Genomic DNA, 19,073 nt, shown 5'->3' with positions numbered 1-19,073 from the left:
GAATGAACTATGGCCCAGAAAGTTTAAATGATCTGCTTGAGCTGAGATTTGAACCCAGGGTTCCCTGATTGCAAAGCCAGCACTCTACCATCTCTATTATCAGACTAACAGAAGCAGGACTTGTTCTCCAAGACATCACAGTCTGGCAAAGAAGGGCATTCCTTCCATTCTCAGCTTTGAATAACTCAGCATCTCCAGACCACATGAGTCAAAAGCCAGGCCAAGGACATGAGGGAGAAGGCACTGGTCATGCTCACCAACTAAACTCCCAATTAAGGTATCCCAAACACCTCAGCAAGCTCTGGGATAAGGCTCAGAAAGAGAGAGAAGCTTCTCCAACAACCTTTCTTTCAAGGAAGCATGTTAAAGTACAAAAGCTAAGAATGTAAATTGGCTGTGTCTTCTTGAGTTGTCCAAAATTTCCATGTGTTGAGGAAACCAGTCATATTCTCTTGGGGTCATCTCTTCAGCAAGAGTATATAAATTCACCATGATTAATTACCTGCTGTGAATTCCACAACAGGTAGCACTCAGACCTTTGAGACCCCCAGTTCACGTACATTGACAAATGGGATGTGGCTTGGCTCTTGTAACCCTGGTCTTGGATGAGACATTTTGAAACTTATTTCCCCAGAAGGAATCACTCAAGGTTGAACTGCCAATGATTCAATAAAAGGACTCCAAAAAATGTAAAAACTTTGTTTAAATGAATCAGAATTTATATAAAGAAGAGTGTCAAACAGGCAGCATGGGTACAGTGGATAGAAGACCAGCCTTAGAGACAGGAAGAAACGGTTTCAGACCTGTCTTGTACTAGGTGTGTAACTACAGGCAAGGTACTCAAACTCTCCATATTTCAGGAATCTCTTTAAGATAGAAGTTCTTCATCATTTTTCCCCCATGGACCTCTCTTTGCAGTTCCAGAAAACCTATGGACCCCTTATCAGAATAATGTTTCTAAATTCATAAAATAAAATATACGAGATAACAAAGGAAATCAATTACACTGAAACTCAGTTAATAAAATTATTTTTAAGTTCACAGATCCTACCTCATCAAAAAGAACACCACCATATATTCTGAAGAAAATCTATTTTGTTATGTTAATGAGTAATGAAGTATTTACAGATTTTTATCATCTTTTCCTTTTTTTTGCTCAGACATTTCTTTGATGGCATCCTATGACACATTGAAACAAGGAAAGAGAAGATGGGTTGGTCACACGCTAAGAGCAAGAGATGATCAATGGATAGTCTATGGATTCCATGGATAGCCTGGCAATGGTAAGAGAAAATGAGGAAGGTCCCAGTGTGTTGAGTAGACTCTTGTGGTGAGCTTATGGGGGAGGTCCTGGCTAAGAGTTGCATAGGATGCCAAGGCATGGATCAGTGAAGTTTGTATTTGTGTGCCCACATATCCGTTGGAGCACAGCCTTTTAGCATGAATTGGTAGGAGTCCAAAAAGATGTATTAAACATTGGTAAATATAGTCAATGTCTTTAAAGAAAAAAAAACACTCATACACAATTCCAGAATTGGCATTTTACACCAAAAAGATGTAAAACTATTGAGCTTTATTAACTCATATTTTTTATTAAAGTATGAATGCATTTATGCTAAAGAATAGTTTACATACATTGTAAAGCAACAAGCATATTTTCAAGAGGTACAAGTCCTCCCCAATATGTCTCCATGCTTATTCTACATGCTTTAAACACTGGACACACACACAGGCGCACACATACACGCACACGCACACACACACACACACAGACATACGTATACACATACCAAACACAGACATAGAGCTATCTGGATTTGATTAGCTTTCATTTAAGGCTTCTGTAAGGTGCCCTAGTGCCCCTAACATTACCATGATTAAAAACAAACTTTTTTTCTTTTTTTTTTAATACAGGAGCAGCATTACCTGCAAACTATGAATCTGCTCTTGGCCTTAAATGTATTTATTATAACAAGTCCTTTTTTTATCTTATTCATATTGACTTTTTTGCACTGATGACATTTGAGGATCATCTTATCCACAGAATGGGAAAATTACAGGCATTCTTAATGAGAACTTCTCTGCAGGAATAATCATTGAACACTGGTCCCAATGAACTGCCATCTTTAAGAGGATAGAGATATATTTCCCTTTAAAATAACTTGGTCAAGGTGTCTCTGAATGTGCAGAGATAGCTACTGAGGATCAATTTTTAAGCACTGGGTTAGTGACTGATGTTCTTATGGGGGAAGAAGAGGTTTCCATGCTCTTATTGATTCTGATTTGAGGCTGGTTAAGGGGGAGTTCTGGGACTGGATTCTCAACATACTAACCAGCCACAAATAATGACTGAAGAAAAGTATATAGAAAATGGAGCAAATATACTCTGTAATCAATCTCATATTTTTGGGGGGGATGTTGTTTTTTGTTCCCTTTGGGTGTCCTGCAGTGTGTTAAGAAATTATCACTATAGTGATGATGGGAGGGTGAGGATATGTATGTGTGTATGTGAAATAAGTAGCTGCAGGTACACTCAGAAAATAGAGAAAGTGAATAAAATAAGATAGTATTTGATATATTTGTAAAATAAAATCATCATCTTCAGCTGTGAAGTGTGAAACAACTGAGGAATGTCAGGTGGTTAATCTAAAAGCCAAAGGACATCTGTCTTGGTTCACATATGGCCAAGAAGTTTTGAAATATGCCATTAGAGAGAATTCTATGGAGCCATCCTGGGGCCTCTTCTATTTCCCTGGGAGCATAGGCACCAGCCCCAGAGCCCACCCCCCACCCACCGCTGCTATGAATACCCCAGGAACATCTGACAATTTTTTGATTGGTTTCATAAGGCAAATTGGAAGGAACCAATAGCTGAAGAAAAGCAGCCTGATAAACAACAAGCCATAGAATATTTCAAGAAGATAGACAAAATCAGCATGGAGGGGTCTGGGGCTGGGAGGAGAGGGGAAACTGGGGGGGAAATGAGCAGAAAAATAAGCTTTTCTTTCCACCCCCTCCTCACATTCACAGCAGCAGCAGATTTCAATGTAACATAATTACTTTAATGATGCATATCTTTAGGTTCTGAATTGCTCTTTTGATTTTAAAAAGCTTGGTCAGCCAAGTATTTGGCAGTCTTTTCATCCCCAATTTGAATCATTGCTTATTTATATATCAACTCCTATTCCCTAGGCCATGGCTGCCTTTGCTGAACCATTGACCAGTGCCCTCAGCCATCATCGGATTCCAATTCCTGAGAGACTTCTTCAGATGAGCTGTTGCGATGGATCCGGCCATCACTCTTCATGCTGTGGAATGTCTTCTTGAAGGCCTCCATCATGGCATGAGCTAGCTTCTTGGCTTCTAACTTGCTTTCACACTCGACGGCATGGCAGTCCATCTGGTAGGACAGGTCGTCATTGATCTCCCTGTAGACCCAGGCAAAGATGTTTGGGCTTACGTTATGGTCAGCAGTACAGTAGGCAATGCGAGCCACCTGAAAGGTATCCATGTGGACCGTAGCCTCTCCTTTCAGGTCAAGGTGATGGAGCCAGACTTGGAAGGGCCGGATTTCCAGGAGAGCATTTGCTGGGAAGACATCTTCTCTGGCCAGCGTATGCTTCTTCCAGAGCTCAATGACTGGTTTTTCTGTGCAGCCAGATAAAAATTGCATCCCTGTTGTGGAGACTTTACCCAGATATGTTACCTGGAAAGACAGGAATGGAGAGAGAAGGAGAAAAGAATGGGTAAAAATATTATTTTATTAAAATTAAGCACTTTTCTAAAACAGACACATATTGATTGGGTCAGGCTCAGACTAGGGATGTAGAAATCCCAGAAAGGGCCTCTGAATTCAAAATGGCTTCCATCTCTGCACCTACAGAATCTACCGAGCAAGTACTGTGGCATTCCTTTTGAAAGCAAATTGAATTCAAAGTGAAAGCAGTCTCTGGTCTCTTTGTCAATTACAGAAGACTATTACTAAGAATTTTATGCATTATTTTCTTTTATTTTTCTTTAAATTCAGGATAGAAATCAATTTAATTTTCTGTGAATCACACAGAAATCAATACTTACAAGAAGTCAGAAGAGTAGAACACCAGAAAAAATATCTATTAAAGTTATTTCCTAGACTCATCTCATTTTTATATCATCCAAGTGTTTGGTTTTACATAAGGACTGACGTATGTAAATCTATCTAGCAACTGCCCAAGGTTGGAGATGGCTCTTATTACATCATGCTGTAAAGGACTATGGTCTCAGTTCTAAAAACAATTGAAAACTGTGCAATGGTTCATTGCCTCTCAGCCACCAAGAGGTCTCTTGCCTGTATGGGACATGCTGTTAGGATGATTACCAAAGGCAAAAATCTGAAGATCAATGTCTTCAACATACTATTGTTTCTGATGATGACTTCCTTAAAAATGTCAAATGCATCACATAACATCAAGTCACAAAAACCTCATGCTAAAAAAAAAATAGCAGGAAAAAAGAGCTAAATTTATACCTGGTAGAAGGAATTACAGAATCTCAGAATAAGACTGGAACACAGGGACTATTTAGTCTAATTCATACCTGAATAAGAATCTCACAACTCTTCAGATTGGTAGTCATCCAATCTTTGCTTGAAGACTACCCATTGGGAGGAGCAATCTATTATCTCCCAAAGCAGCTATTCCACTCCTGGATAGCCTAACTGATGACCTTTTTTTTAAAATCAAGTTTAAATGTATCTCTTTGAAATGACACATCACTGCTCCTACCTCCATCTTCTAGGTTTAAGTAGAGTGATTGTACTCCTTCTCTATGACAGACTTTCAAATATGCTCATAGCCATTATTATACCTCCCAAGTCCATTCTTTTCAAGTAGGCACCCCTACTTTCTCCAGCTGATCTTCAAATAGGATGAACTAACTCTTTACCATTCTGATTGTACTACTTGAGACATTTTCCAGCTTATTGGTGAATATCCTTCTTAAAATATGCTGCCCAGAAAAATCCAAGAAAAAAAATAATGAATTTTGCTCTATTTTGTATGTTTTGTTTTGTTGTGTGTTTAAATTATATAGGAACTTACGGTAGACAGAAATACCTATTTCTTTACTATAATCAATAAGGAGCTTCTCATCTATTCAACATATTTACCAAATATCAATTATGTGCCCAAAACTATGCACAGTGGGGACATAAAAATATAATACGTGATCCTGCTCTCAAACAGGCAAAATATACTGCACATTCCTTTGATCCTGTATTCAATTTGATTCAGAGCAAGCTGAATGTTTTCTGGGGGAATGCTAAGCAATTTCTGTTAACTGAGGGTCATCAGGAAAAGGACTTATTCTAAGATACTTCCTGGTACCCTTGTTTCCACAAAGAATCGGAGGTTAAGTAATTTCCTGTGTCTTAACATCTGATCATCAGGGTGAACTTTTTTTTTAAGGCAGTTGGGATTAAGTGACTTGCCCAGGGTAACACAGCTAGTAAGTGTCAAGTGTTTGGTCTGAGGCCAGGTTTGAACTCAGTCCTCCTGACTCCAGGGCCGGTGCTCTATCCATTGCACCACCTAGCGGCCCCAGGGTGAACTTCTAAAAACACAAATGACATGGGAATTTATGAAAAATCATCTTAGGGAGAGCTGAGATTTCACTGATACAGGGAGGTTCCAGTGAGAAAATTCCCTCTACCACTGTAAATGAGAACTTTCTCTGAAAATCACAGTCTTAGAGAGCTGCCCAGCATACTTGGAGGTTAAGTGACCTGGCCAAGGTTACATAGCCAGGATGCATCAGAGGCAAGTCAGGAATTCAAGTCTTCCTTGCTTCAGAAGTCACCTCCCTATTCACTTCATCATATGGCCCGTTATGAATAATCATGCAAAGTGAACATTTGTTCTATGTATGACTCTTTTAATTTTCATTCAGGCTTGAAGGAAGCAGGAGGAGAAAAACAGGACTGTTGCTCAATGTTAAAGTGAGTTATTCATGTTATATACAAAAGCAAGGAATATCTATGCTTCTTTTTGGTAGAAAGACAAATTCTAAGGTGGGGAGAAAAGTGCCAAAATTCACAGCAAGCTTTTTTAAGTTTGCTGAAACTACACAGGGATTCAGGTTGTGAGAGAATTATAGAATACACTTATAAAACTTAACTCAAAGTCCACTACAGATTAGACCTACCTGCCCCAACATAATGAAATTCTTACAACAAAGTAAAAGAACTATACTTTTCTCAAATAAATATTTGTCCCTAGAATGCCAAATATTTTAAATCAAATTGAATTTTCTTTGGGAGGTCTACTGAAGGGAAAAGGGGGGAAATAATCTAAACGATAATTAGAATAGTTCACATAATTTACAAGACAATTATCATAATTATTAGATTTCCAATTAATCTACAGCTACATTTCTCTGAGGTATTTTAGAATACTGATAAGTCATCTAATACATAGGTGTTATTTGACAATACTAAAGCTGATATAGAAACAATGTTCCCCCTCCCCAACTAGCTGAGTCAGTAACATACAAACAGATACATCACAATTAAGTGTAAGGAAAAAAAATTGCTATTCATGAATTCCTTAGATTCTTATTCTTAAGAGCCATAGATGCCACACAGGGGGCATCCTGAGACAGAGAAACGACTCCCTGCCCTGGAGTCAGAGGGCCCAGGTTCAAGAAGGTCACAAGTCACGTAAACTCCCTGGGCCTCACTTTCCTCATCTTTAAAATTTGAGGGTCAATCCTTATTGGCTTCTGAAGCCCCTTCCATCCTAAATCTCCAATCGTATGATCAGTCAGTTATGCGGTCTGGGTGTTTGTAATAGAACAGCAAAGTAGCCCTGGCATTAGAACCAAGGAAAAGGAAAATGGCAGACCTATAAACTACTGGTAAAAGACTAGCCTCCTAGTCTTTGATGAACTCAATAGGTGTTAATGAAGCACATTTATGTTCGAGGCACTGTGCTAGTATAAAAATAATTCCCAATAGAGTGGAGGAGATGCCAAAGATAAGCCTAAATATCTTATAAAATGTACTGAGATTCTATCCAGTTCATTGCAAGGAAAAATAGTAGAGTATTTGAGGTAGAAAGCTGGTCATGGAGCCCATTAGATATTAGTTCAAATCCTGCCTCTGACAGGTACAGACCATGAGATACCTGGCAAGTCTTTTAACCTCTTAATGTTCTAGGATTATCTTTAAGATTATCACTTGCCAACCTGGACTAATAATGGGAATTCCTCCACCTGAGAATTCTCTGCATCAATGGCATCATAGGTTCAACCCCTATTGCTGTTTGAAGAGAAATCATTTAAGACTTTTGGAAGTAGTCCAATATGCTGGATAGAAACTCTCAAGTCACGGAAACTCAGATGAAATTTTGACTCTAACAGTTACTACCTGTGTGACTTGGGCAAGCCTCAGTTTTCTTAACTGTAAAATAAGAGGATTGTCCTTGAAAATGGTAAGGGCTGGCTCCCTGCCCTGAACAGTAGACCAACTTTCCTTAACTAACTGGAATTAAGTTCTTTGAAAGCAGAGACTCTGGAGTTTTCCATCTTTGTATCTCCAGGAACAGGCAGAGTACTTGGAACAGAGTAGGTGACTAATAAATGTTCAGTAAATTGAAATAGCTTTAGTAATAAAAGTCTAGGGCATCTAGGTGGGGCAATGGATAGAGTGCCAGGTCTGGAGGCAGGAAGACTCATCTTCCTGAGTTCAAATCTGGCCTCAGACACTTACTACCTGTGTGACTCTGAGCAAGTCATTTAACCCTGTTTGCCTCAGTTTCTTCATCTGTAAAATGAGCTGGAGAAGAAACTGGCAAACTACTCCACTATCTTTGTCAAGAAAAGCCCCAAATGGGGGTCATGAAGAGTTGGAAATAATTGAAATAACTGAAAAACAACAAATAAAAGTCTAAAGAGAAATAAGTCATGAATTTACAAGCTGACCTTCACTAGTATGGGTAATATTAACTGGTATTTGGTCTGTAGTTTACTGAGTCTTTCAAAATGCTTTCAGTTCAATTCAGTAGACATGTCTTAAGAGTCACCTGTAGAGAAGCAGTTAGGTGGCACAGTGGATAGAGCTCCAGCCTTGGAGTCAGAAGGACCTGAGTTCAAATCTGGCCTCAGAAACTTGACACTTACTAGCTATGTGACCTGAGCAAGTCACTTAACCCCATTGCCTAGCAAAAAAAAAAAAAAGCCAACTCTGCCAGACCTGTGTTAGGGATTAGCAAGAGAAAGACAAAACCAAGACAGCCCCTCTCCTGGAGGAGTTTATACTCCACTGGGGAGACAGGACACACAGTGATATTGAAATGAATGAATACAAAGAAATGCAAGAGGGATTGAATGCCAATGTCAGAGAGGCAGCCAAGCAAGGCTTTACGGAGAAGGTAGCACGAAGAGACACCCTGAAAAACCATTCTAAGCCCAGGAGGCGGCAGCAATGTGAAGGCAGAGAGATGAGGATGAGGAAGCCAGGTGCAGGGAAAGAACTGGCTACAGGGAGTGTGTCTAAGGAAATATAACAGGAATGAAGACTAGAAAGACAGGCTAAAGTCAGATTGTGGAGGGCTTTAGATGCCAAGCTGGGGAATTTGTATTTGATCCTGGAAGACAGAGAGAACTAAGCCGTGAAGCTTGGAAGCAAGGCAGTGCTGGTAAGGCTTGTGCCTTGGGAATATTATTTTGATGGGGGAGTGGGGGAGGGATGGACAGAAGAGAGGATAAGACTAGAAGCAAGAAGGCCACTCAGGCAGCCCTAACAACGGTTCAAGTGAGAGATCACTAACAGCATTTACATTGTACTTGACACAAATTATCTCATTGTATCCTCCCAACAACCCTGGGAAATAGGTGCTACTGTTATGGCGAGTTGAGGAAACAGAGGCAAATAAAAGTTAAATGATTTGCCCACAGTCACATAGCTAGCAAGTATCTCAGGCTGGGTTTCATCTTGGGGTCTTTCTGACTCCAAGTCAAGAGGTCTAATCATTGCCTCCTCCATATCCACCCCCCACCCCACCCCAGCTGCCTCAAGATGAGGAGAGTCTAATCTAAGGCAGTGGCCATACAGGTGGAGAGACAATAAAAGTGATAAATGCATGAGTGAATGAAAACTTAAACATTTATTGTTTACTTAGGGTGGTAGAATTGACAGGTGGCTAGGTGGCACAGTGGTTAGAGTGATGGAAGACCTGAGTCTGAAACTCGCCTCTTACATTTATACTAGCTGTGTGATCTTAGGCCAATCATTTAACATCTCTGTGCCTCAGTTTCCTACTCTGTAAAATGAGAGAGTTGAGACTTGATGGCCTCTAAGATCCCTTCCAGTTCTAAATTCATGATGTTAAGCAGATAGAGCTATTGAGCGGCGATTGACAAGGTACAGTTGGAGTCCAGCTGGGAGATTCGGCCTGGGTGTGTAGCTGTGGCGATCATCTCTGTAAATATAATTGAATCCATAGGGCTAGAGGTGATGGCCAAGAAATAGGGGGCCTGGAGAAGAAAAGAGTGCCCAAGGCAAAGCCTTTGGGACATCCAGGAGGATGGCAGGTTGACACTGTCAGGAGCTATAGCCAGGCCCAAAGGGATGAGGATTGACACACGTAAAGATGCACTCAGACACAGGTTGTAAACATATGGAACTCATCACTCCCAAGTCATTGCAGAAGCCAAAGAGTTCTGGGAGAGTTTAGATAAATTTATGACTTACAAATCCCTGGCAGGTTACTTAAGGTAAATCAGGATTCCTTAGGAATTTTGTTGTTGAGTCTGACTTTCCATGACCCCACCTGGGGTTTTTTTTTGTAAAGATATTGGAGTGGTTTGCCATTTCCTTCTCCAACTCATTCTACAGGTGAGGAGGAAACTGAGGCAAACAGGGTTAAGTGACTTGCCCAAGGCCACATAGCTAGCAAGTGTATGAGGCTAGGTTTGATCTCAGGTGCTCCTAATTCCAGGGCCAGTGTTCTATCCACACATGTGTGTGTATACATACATACATACATACATACATACATACATACATACATACATACATACATACATATATATGTATGTATGTATGTATGTATACACACATGTGTGTGTATACATACATATATACATACATATATATATATATACATATATATATATTCACATATGTAAAGGGGTACTACTATTGTTAGAAATCTTTTCTTGGCCCAAACCTATCTTATCATGAGTATATGGAACTTCTGATGAAGAAACACCCTCTATCCACATAGACTAACAATTTTTCAGTGCAGAGAACCAATAGGCTTGTCAAGGGTCACATACTCAGGATGCAACTGCAACCTAGTACTACTTCTGTCTTCCAAGGACAGCTGTCTATTCATTGGTATGGCTGCCTCCTCAGCCTACTGACTAAATGTCCCTGGGTGCTACTCTCAGACAGCACATGAGGCTGAATTAACTCTGTAGAGTGATTATCACCTGCATGAATTCCAAAAGTAGGGTGGCCTGGTCATTGGAGAATTCAGTTTTTAGCCTAACTATGGCTCAGTAAAAAATTAAGAGATCTTGTGCGGGGACTGTGTTTTGGCTTTCTTTGTATCTCTAGCATTTAGCACAGTGCCTGGCACACAGTAGGTGCTAAATAAATGCTTATCGACTGACTTCTGATCTCTACTCTATAAGTCTGGCAGTGGATAAACAAAGAACTGGGAACACAGAATCATAGAATCTCAGAAATCACAAAGAACTTTAGAAGTCATTTACTACAATAAACCATCACTGATCTGCATTATTACCAAGGGTCCTTTAGGCAAACATCAGGCACTCTAACACAGCTTCATCAGGAGGAATGGAGGGCAAACTGGGGATTAGGGTTTTGTGGCATCAGTTTTATAGAACCATTGCTGGGGCCAAAAGAAAGAAAGATGGAATGATCAGAAGATTAGGAAAGGGGGCCTTCTAGAATGTGGAGGGGAATGAAAAGGTGTTAGGCTTGATGCTGCAGAGGAGAATGTCGGGAGATACAGGGATATATATCTATTTTTGTAATAAAAGGCACACTTGGGCTTAATTGTAAGTAAAAACTTCATAACAATTAAAGTAATATCAAAGGAAAATGTGCTGCTTTAAGAATGAATGGATTTCCCTTTAGTGGAGGTCTTCTTCAGGTAGAGATTGGATGACGCTTTACCAGTTCTATTATACCAGATAGCCTGAGAGGTCCTTTCAAATTCTGAGATTCAGTGATTCTGAAATCAGCAGATTTCCTTGAAAAGAAAAAGAAAAATAATCTATACCTGCATGTTCTCTTTAAGAAGGATACATAATATTAGTTCTTCTATTCCCAGTGAGAGGCAGTGTGGTATAATAGGAACTTAGAAGTCAGGATATAATAGGAGTTGGAGTCAGGTGAACCGAGTTTGAATCCTAACTCTGGTACCTGTTCACCCTTGAGTAAGTTGCTTAACCTCTCTGAGCTGCAGTTTCTTCACCTATAAAATGAGATAGTGGGACTAGATGATGCCTAAAGTCCCCATCAGTTCTAAAGTCTTTAGACTTTAAAGCAGCTCTTCAAATGGGCAATGATAGCTCTCCCTGCCCCCATTCTTGGAACTCCTTCTTCAAAGATGTCATGTTTATAAACACTTTATGGTGTATAGAGTGCTTTCTTCATAGCATCCTCTGAGAGGTAGGCACATTTAGCCTATTTTATGGATGAGGAAACTGAGGCCTATAAAATGAATCCCCTTGTATGATCACAAGCTGTACTCAGTCACCAGAAGTGGGATCTGAACCCAGGTCTTCTTCAAGGGTAGCATTCTATCCATCATGCCTTACTGTCTCACACAGTGTTATGGTATAATAAGTTGAGGTGGTTATAATGAAAACGAATAAGTAAAATGGTCTCGACACACCTACTTGTTTTCTGTCTATGCTGATCACATTACAATAGAAGAAGCTTGAAATATATTACTTTTGATTTGTTCCATAACAATTCTGGAACCATGAGGGCAGAAACATCTATGAGCTCCCATAGGCTGTCATTTGGCATGTTGCTGGTGTGTATAAATTAAACGGGGTTTAAACAACTCTTTCAAAAGAAGAAATGGGTTTTAACAAATTTCTCTTTCAAATAATATATGTCCATGACTATTCAAAAGTGTCTCTCTTTGTCTCTGTCTCTCTCCCTATCCCATTCCCTCTCTCTCTCTCTCCCTCCGTCTGTCCTACATGTAAATACGCATATACATACACACATACACATATGCATATATGTATCCCATAAGCAGAGATGATTGTATCAGCAAATGATTCAGGCTGTTTGTAAGCTGGCAGATATGCAGTGTCAATTTTGATTCAAGACAAAAACATTAGTACTAATCAAAAAGGGAGCTCAAACACAAATTGATTAAAGAGTCTTGCTATCTTGGGAATGAAGAATTGTAGAATCCTATAATTGGAAAGGACCTCAGTGATGATTTAGTTCAATTCTCCTTTGGCTCCTCTAACCCTGATTTTTTTTTACAGTTAATTAATCTGCAAGCATTTATTTAACACCTGTTATGTAACAAGCTCTGTGGCTAAGTGCTAGAGGTATAACTACAACGAATGAAACAATCCCTAGTTTTAAAGAGCTAATATTGTAAAGGAGGAGATCATTTCATATATAAGTAGATAAGGAATAACTAGAAAGATGATGTGTAAAAATACAAAGAGGGGGAACTAACAATTGGGGAAATCTGGGCAGTCTTCCTGTAGAAGGTGGTGCTTAGAACCATATCTTAAAAGAAGAAAGGAATTCTGTGAGGTTGAGGTAAGGAATGGGTGCATTCCAGGAATAAGGAAAGCAACTGTAAAGGCATGAAGATGGGAGATGGAGTGAGAAGAAGAGATGGAAGTGTTTGAGGAACAGAGAGAAGAATAATTAGCTGTATCAGAGACTGTAAGGAAAGCATTAATGTACAAGGAGGCTGAACAGGTAAGTTGGGACCTTGTGAAGGCTTTAAAAGCTAAACCAAGATGGTGGGCTAAACTACTGAGAGGTAGTCCACATTAGAGTCCACTGAGCACAAGAGCGATGTGGTGAGTCTCCTTCACCAAATCATCACCTTCCTGTCTCGTAAGTAGCCTTTGCCCTTGGCTGTTTCCTCTCTTTGTATTATCTCCCTTGGTGATTTCATTCACTTTTTTCTTCATAGCCGAGTTCAGGTGCAAGCTCCTTCATGAAGCCAACCCTTAGAATTCCAACTTTTAAGTTAGCTCTCTCTCTCTCTCTCTCTCTCTCTCTCTCTCTCTCTCTCTCTCTCTCTCTCTCTCTCTCTCTCTCCCTCTCTCTCTCTCTCTCCTCTCTCTCTCTCTCTCACCCTCTTCTTCTCTCTCTCCCCTTCTCCCTTTCTCTCTCCCTCTTTCCCTCTCCCTTTCCATATTTCTTTGTCTCTAGTTCTTTGTTGTCCTTTACTAATCTATTTTATATCACACAATTTCTGTACCTGCCATAGCCCTCTATTAGATAATAAATTCCTAAAGGGCAGCAATCATGGTGTTTTTTCATCTCTGCATCTCTAAAACCTAGCACAGTGCTTTCCAAAAAGTGCATACTTATTAAATATCTATTGAATTGAATTGAATTGAGTTAGATTATAGAGCCATCTATTTTACCAGAAAGCACTCCAATTCGATAATATAGGCAATAGGATAATTTGCTTTTATAGTCATCCTCTGCAATGGTGGCATTCTTATGTATAAATGCACATACCCAGCATTTTAGGGCTTAATTTGCTCTTTCCTCAAGCAAAACCAATATATTTAAAAGTTTATTTTAGCTACACAGTGGGATAACCAAAAGAGTGAATGATAGAAGAAATTCAAGTGGGTGTCACTTTCTATCTTCTCAATATGTCTTGTATTTGCCCCCTTCTCTCCTCCACTGTCCTGGCCAGCACCCTGGTTCAGGCAATCATCACCTCATGGTTAGAGGATCACAAAAGCCTATTGGTTCATCCCCTTTTCTCAAGTCCCTCCTTCCTCCAATCTATCCTCCACTCAGCTGTCGAATTAATCTTCCTAAAGCACAAACCATGTCACCTACTAATTCAATCACTACAGTGACCTTTTATTACCTCCAGGATCAAATATAACATCCTTGGTTTGGCTTTTAAAGTCCTTCATAACTTGATCCCTTCCTACCTTTCCAGTCTTTTTATACATTACACACGCCCTCTTCCAATCCACCCCCAACATATACATTTCACACACTCTGTGATCTTTGCTGCTTCTCACACATGACATTTCATTTTTTGACTCTGGATATTTTTGCTGGCTGTTCCCCAGGCCTGGAACTCTCAAACCCTCATCTCTTATCTTCTGGCTTCCCTGGCTTCCATCAAGTATCAGCTCAAATTTTCTCTTCTCCCAGAAGTCTTTCCAGATCCTGCTTATTGCCAGTTTCTTCCTTTGGTTGATTATTCCCAGGGTATCTTGTATATATTTTGATTGCACATAGTTCTTTGCTTATTATCACCCCCATTAGACTGTAAACTCCTTAAGTAAGAGCAAGGAATTGTCTTTGGCCTCTTGTTTTGGTATCCTCTGCATTTAAGTACAGTGCGTGGCAAATAGTAGGTGCTTAATAAATGCTAGTTGGCTGATTGAATTCATTGACATGATTGATCCTGTGCATTCATGGGCTATTAGGATTCCCCACTTACTACCTACATATGACTCAAACTCTTTATTTCTGTATTTATTCATTACTCTATAAATATTTGCTAAGCCCTTTACAATGCATTGAACCTGGCCCTAAATATTCTGAAATACACAAGGTAATATGAAATCTCGACCTTTACCTCAAGGACCTCAAGTGGAAACACAGCCTAACATGTGTGGAAAGTTAAATCTCATTAGGAAATTCAGTTCGCCATTAGTACACAGTCTGATCTCATATGGTACAAGAAGGACTTCTCATGGTGTCAGTCTATAAGAGGCATCCTACCATATTATTTGGAAGATGGGACTCACAAAGACCTGGATTAGAATCTTACCTCTAGCACTTACTAGCCATGTGACCATGGAAATTGTTTCACTTCTCTCAGAGCCTCCATTTCTGTAAAATGAGCATTAAACTTCTTGAATTATATATTTCACAAGGTAATTGTGAGGCTCAAATGAGATGTGGTGCATAACATGCTTTGAAAATTTTAAGGCGCTACAAAAAATGCCTGCTAGAATTAGATTGTTATTTCATAAAATTTAAGAACACTTTAAGGATCTGTGTTTTTGCCAGGGAGGGGAGGACTTCCATTGTGGGGGCTTCTTCTACCAACACAGAGGGCACACCATCTACGAGTGGGAGGCATTAGCTGAGACACAGAGAGATTAAGTGACTTTCCTATAGTCATATAGGTAGTATAAGAAGAAGGCTTTGAACTCAGGTCTTCCCCAACTCCAACCAAGCCTAGAACTCCTTACTATGCCCTTCTACCAGTTTTCTAAAAGACACTGAGGCCAATTAGCCATGTCTTCACATGCTTGAATCTACAGAGTAGAAAAGAACTGATTCTAAGGCCCATAATCAGGGGAAGAAGAATATAAGTGAAGAAGTAATGACAATAACTGACCTTAGAATGGAGTTTGATGGCTTCTGGTGTCACAGTTGATCCTCATATAACGTCAAGAGTTAGTTAGTGAGGACAGCTTTGCTTAATCCCATTTTGTATATGAGGAAACTGAGGCTTATAGATGTTGTGACTTCTAGAGCACATAATTATTGAGTAGAGTAGCCTGGACTCAAATCTAGGCCTTCTCACACTAAGCCCCATGACCTTTCCTCTGTACAGCAGTGGTACCAAAACTACACTACAGGTCCAGTGAAGGTGTTCCCAAAGAAAGTGTTTGGCTCTCCACTGCTTTTAGAAATAACCCAATCTATCCTGTTGAGGAAGAAATGAAACTAGGTCTAGATCTGTTTCTCTCTTCAGTTTTTTTTTAAACTGGACCTGTGATTTCATTGGTCATTCCCAATGGAGGATCTCCCAGAGTGGAAAATCCCTTTGCCATTATAGCTAGGTCAGCATCTTCTCTGTAATTTACAGTCTTAAAGCATCACATGGGGGAGGTGCAGCAGAGTAGAGAAACCTGGCTTCTTCATTAGGAAGATACACAAACCGAAGGAAGTAAGGTTAACAAACCCTTAGAAATCCTCAAAAAAAGAGAAAACAGAGTTCTATCTTATGAGGCCGCTGGGTGCCATTGTGGATGGACTGCTAGACCAAGAGTTAGGAAGACCCAAACCTGAAACCCACATCAAATACTTGCCAACTGAGTAACCCTAAGTAAACCATTAACCTCACTCAGACTTAGCTTAATACAGATAAAAAGAGCACTTAATTAACAAGGCCGTAGTGAGGAACAAAGGAGATAATGCATGCAAATTTATGCAAAATGTTTCCTTAAGCGCCATACAAATATTAGGTATTATTATGATACATGTAATTTTCCTATTTCCAAATGTAAAAGTGAAGAAAAATTCTAATTCTTATTGATCATCATAGATTCCATAGTTGAAAGTGACCTTAGAAGTCACACAGTTTGAACTTTTGAGTAAATTGAGGCCCTGAAAGGTTAAGTGATTTGCCCAGGATTATATGAGTAAGGGACAGAACCAGGTTCCTTTGATTTCAAATCTAGGGTGCCTTCTTCCAGCACCATGCTGCTTCCTCTAATGTAAACCACTGAAGTTATGGGACTTTCAGTCTCGCTCTGAAATTGAACAGATTTCTTTAATAACAAAGGGAATGATTCCTAGATTCTCCTCCCATTATCTCTGACAGTCCATTAGTTTCATCTCTCAAAGTATTTCTAAGCTTAGAGACCCAGGAGAGTTTATATAGGGATTACTTGGATTGTCCCAGTCAATTGCTGTTTATGAACTAGGGCCAGTAGCCTCACCAAATGTTCCAATTTGCCCAGTGCACAGAGGACATAGAAGCACGCCAAAGAATTTCTGCATTTGTAATTTACCACACATGCCAGGGAACGAATTGACAATCCCTCCATGCAAGGTGATAAATCTGCCCACTGGCCCCAGTGCCACAAAACAGACGAATTTGAGTGATACCAGCTCCATGGCAGCTTTGCTGCATACAGAAGGGCAGGACTTGGTTAGTCTGTTAGCCAAAGCAAATTGGGTGTGCCGGTTTCTTTATGATGAAATGATCCGGCCTGGCTAGAATATTTTCAAATGCTTCTTTTACCAACCTCCATATATCCTGATGCAACGACCTACTTGTGCGCACATGTATACGCTCGTGAGCACACACACACACACACTCCTAGACAGTGAGTCATTTTGTCTCATTCATAACACTGGATCTTTAATCCAATGAACCTCAAATACTTGTCCTTCTGCATTGTTAATGAAGTGTGCAGCAATATGGAAATGACAAAGACATCAGTAAAAGACATCATTAATGAAAGGGCATTGCGGATTTGAAGTGAGAAAATTTGAGTTCAGATCTCAGCTCTGCCATCTGTGTGATCTTGTGGGGCTACTCACAACCTCTCAAGGCCTCAGTTTCATCATCTGTAAAAGGGAGGAGTTCTATTTGGTGTTCCTTGCCAGCTCTAAAACTATGATCCTGTGGCCCTTAAAAGATTCTAGGGAGATGTTACATAAGAACCATGTACATTAAGTCTGTCTATACATGCAAAGAAAAATGATGGGCTCCTGAAGATGCAGACAGTCTCCCCCGAGGATGACCCCATTAAATCAGCACTGATCTCTCTCAGTGCCAATGGCCCACTTTCTGGAATCCTAACCTACTCTGTAAAGCAATTATTCACTATCCGCCAGCATGTTCCGTAATTTCCCCATTAAGCCCTTCTCTGCAGTTTGGCACTCACTCACATTGTTTACTACAAGTCTGCTGAAACATACCATTCAGCCCATTCTTGGAAAAGTCCAAAGTGAACTACCCCCTCATTTTTACAGTTTAGTTGAACAAAAATGCAGTTTATGGTATAGTTTTTTTTTAAATTGTAAGATAAATACAGTAAAAATCCTCTCACATAGGGCCACACCATAACACAGGTTCATTTATATTGTGCATCCAGTCATGAGTCCTATTGCTGAGGGATGACTTCATTCATTCACTCATTCACTTGTTCCTAAGCACTAGGGTGGAGGGAATACAAGCATGAATAAATAAGACATTGTTCCTGCCCTCCACTACCTTACATCTTAAGGGATAGTACAGGGCCCAATATGGTGAATGCAATGAAAGAAAGGAACAAAGAAAGCTCTCTGGGAGTTCTCAAGAGGGAGAGGTCATGTCCAATGGAGGGAAACGATTCATGAAGGAAGTGACAGGTAAACTAAATTTGGATAGGATTTCAACAGATATTGAGGAATGAGGTTGGGGAGCTGGTGAAGGATGGGTGGAAAGGTGGAGGGGTGGAGGAAAGTGAATAGCGCCACAGGGTATATTGGAGAAACAAGAAATAGTCTGGTCTGGCAAGAGCATAGGGAATGTTTATAGAAGCAGTAAGAATTAATATTGTTAATAGAAGGTCACTGCCAAACAATGGAGGTCCTGGATGCTGGACTAAAAAGAATATATTTTATTCCAAAGTTAGCATGGTGTCTGGTACACACAGCAAGCACTTAATTAATGCTGGTTGACTGCCTGATCCTCATAGTTGATAATTCTTTCCTCCCAACAGTCTGAAACTATTTAGAATTTACTGACCCTATGTGCCTGGTAACCTCTAGTAAAACATAAGTTTCCTGAGGGCAAGGATTGTTCTATTTTAGCACACCTAGCACCTAAATTAGCACCTTGTACATAGTAGGCACTTAACAAATATTTGTGGTACTGAATTAACTTAAGTAGGAAATTGAGATCAATTGAAGTTTTCAAGCAAGAAGGCGATATGACCATGGACAGTGGATTTGACAATAGGGTGGACTGGAGGGGGACAGGAAACTAGGGATGGGGAGTCCATTTAGGAAGTTGCTACAACAATCCAGGCAAAGAGATATGATGACCCGAACTACAGTGTTGGAACTGGGAATGGAAAACCAC

The 19,073-nt window shown here is 40.0% G+C and overlaps 1 protein-coding gene across 2 annotated transcripts in view; it reads right to left on the bottom strand.

Annotated features, from left to right (window-relative positions):
• Positions 1 to 1,526: 1,526 nt before the first annotated feature.
• Positions 1,527 to 19,073, bottom strand: part of PID1 (phosphotyrosine interaction domain containing 1) — a 286,570-nt gene continuing 269,023 nt past the window's right edge. For both annotated transcript variants that reach the window (XM_020970966.2, XM_020970965.2), the window contains one exon: positions 1,527 to 3,706. In XM_020970966.2, coding sequence (XP_020826625.1) covers positions 3,230 to 3,706 — 477 coding nt within the window. In that variant the 3' untranslated portion in view covers positions 1,527 to 3,229. The remainder of the gene's footprint in view (positions 3,707 to 19,073) is intronic.

The sequence above is a fragment of the Phascolarctos cinereus genome, unplaced genomic scaffold (genome assembly GCF_003287225.1).
Source record: "Phascolarctos cinereus isolate Bilbo 61053 unplaced genomic scaffold, phaCin_HiC Scaffold_7;HRSCAF=346, whole genome shotgun sequence".
Classification (NCBI taxonomy): domain Eukaryota; kingdom Metazoa; phylum Chordata; class Mammalia; order Diprotodontia; family Phascolarctidae; genus Phascolarctos; species Phascolarctos cinereus.
The sequence above is the reverse complement of the archived record's forward strand: the minus strand, read 5'-3'. Positions and strand labels throughout refer to the sequence as shown.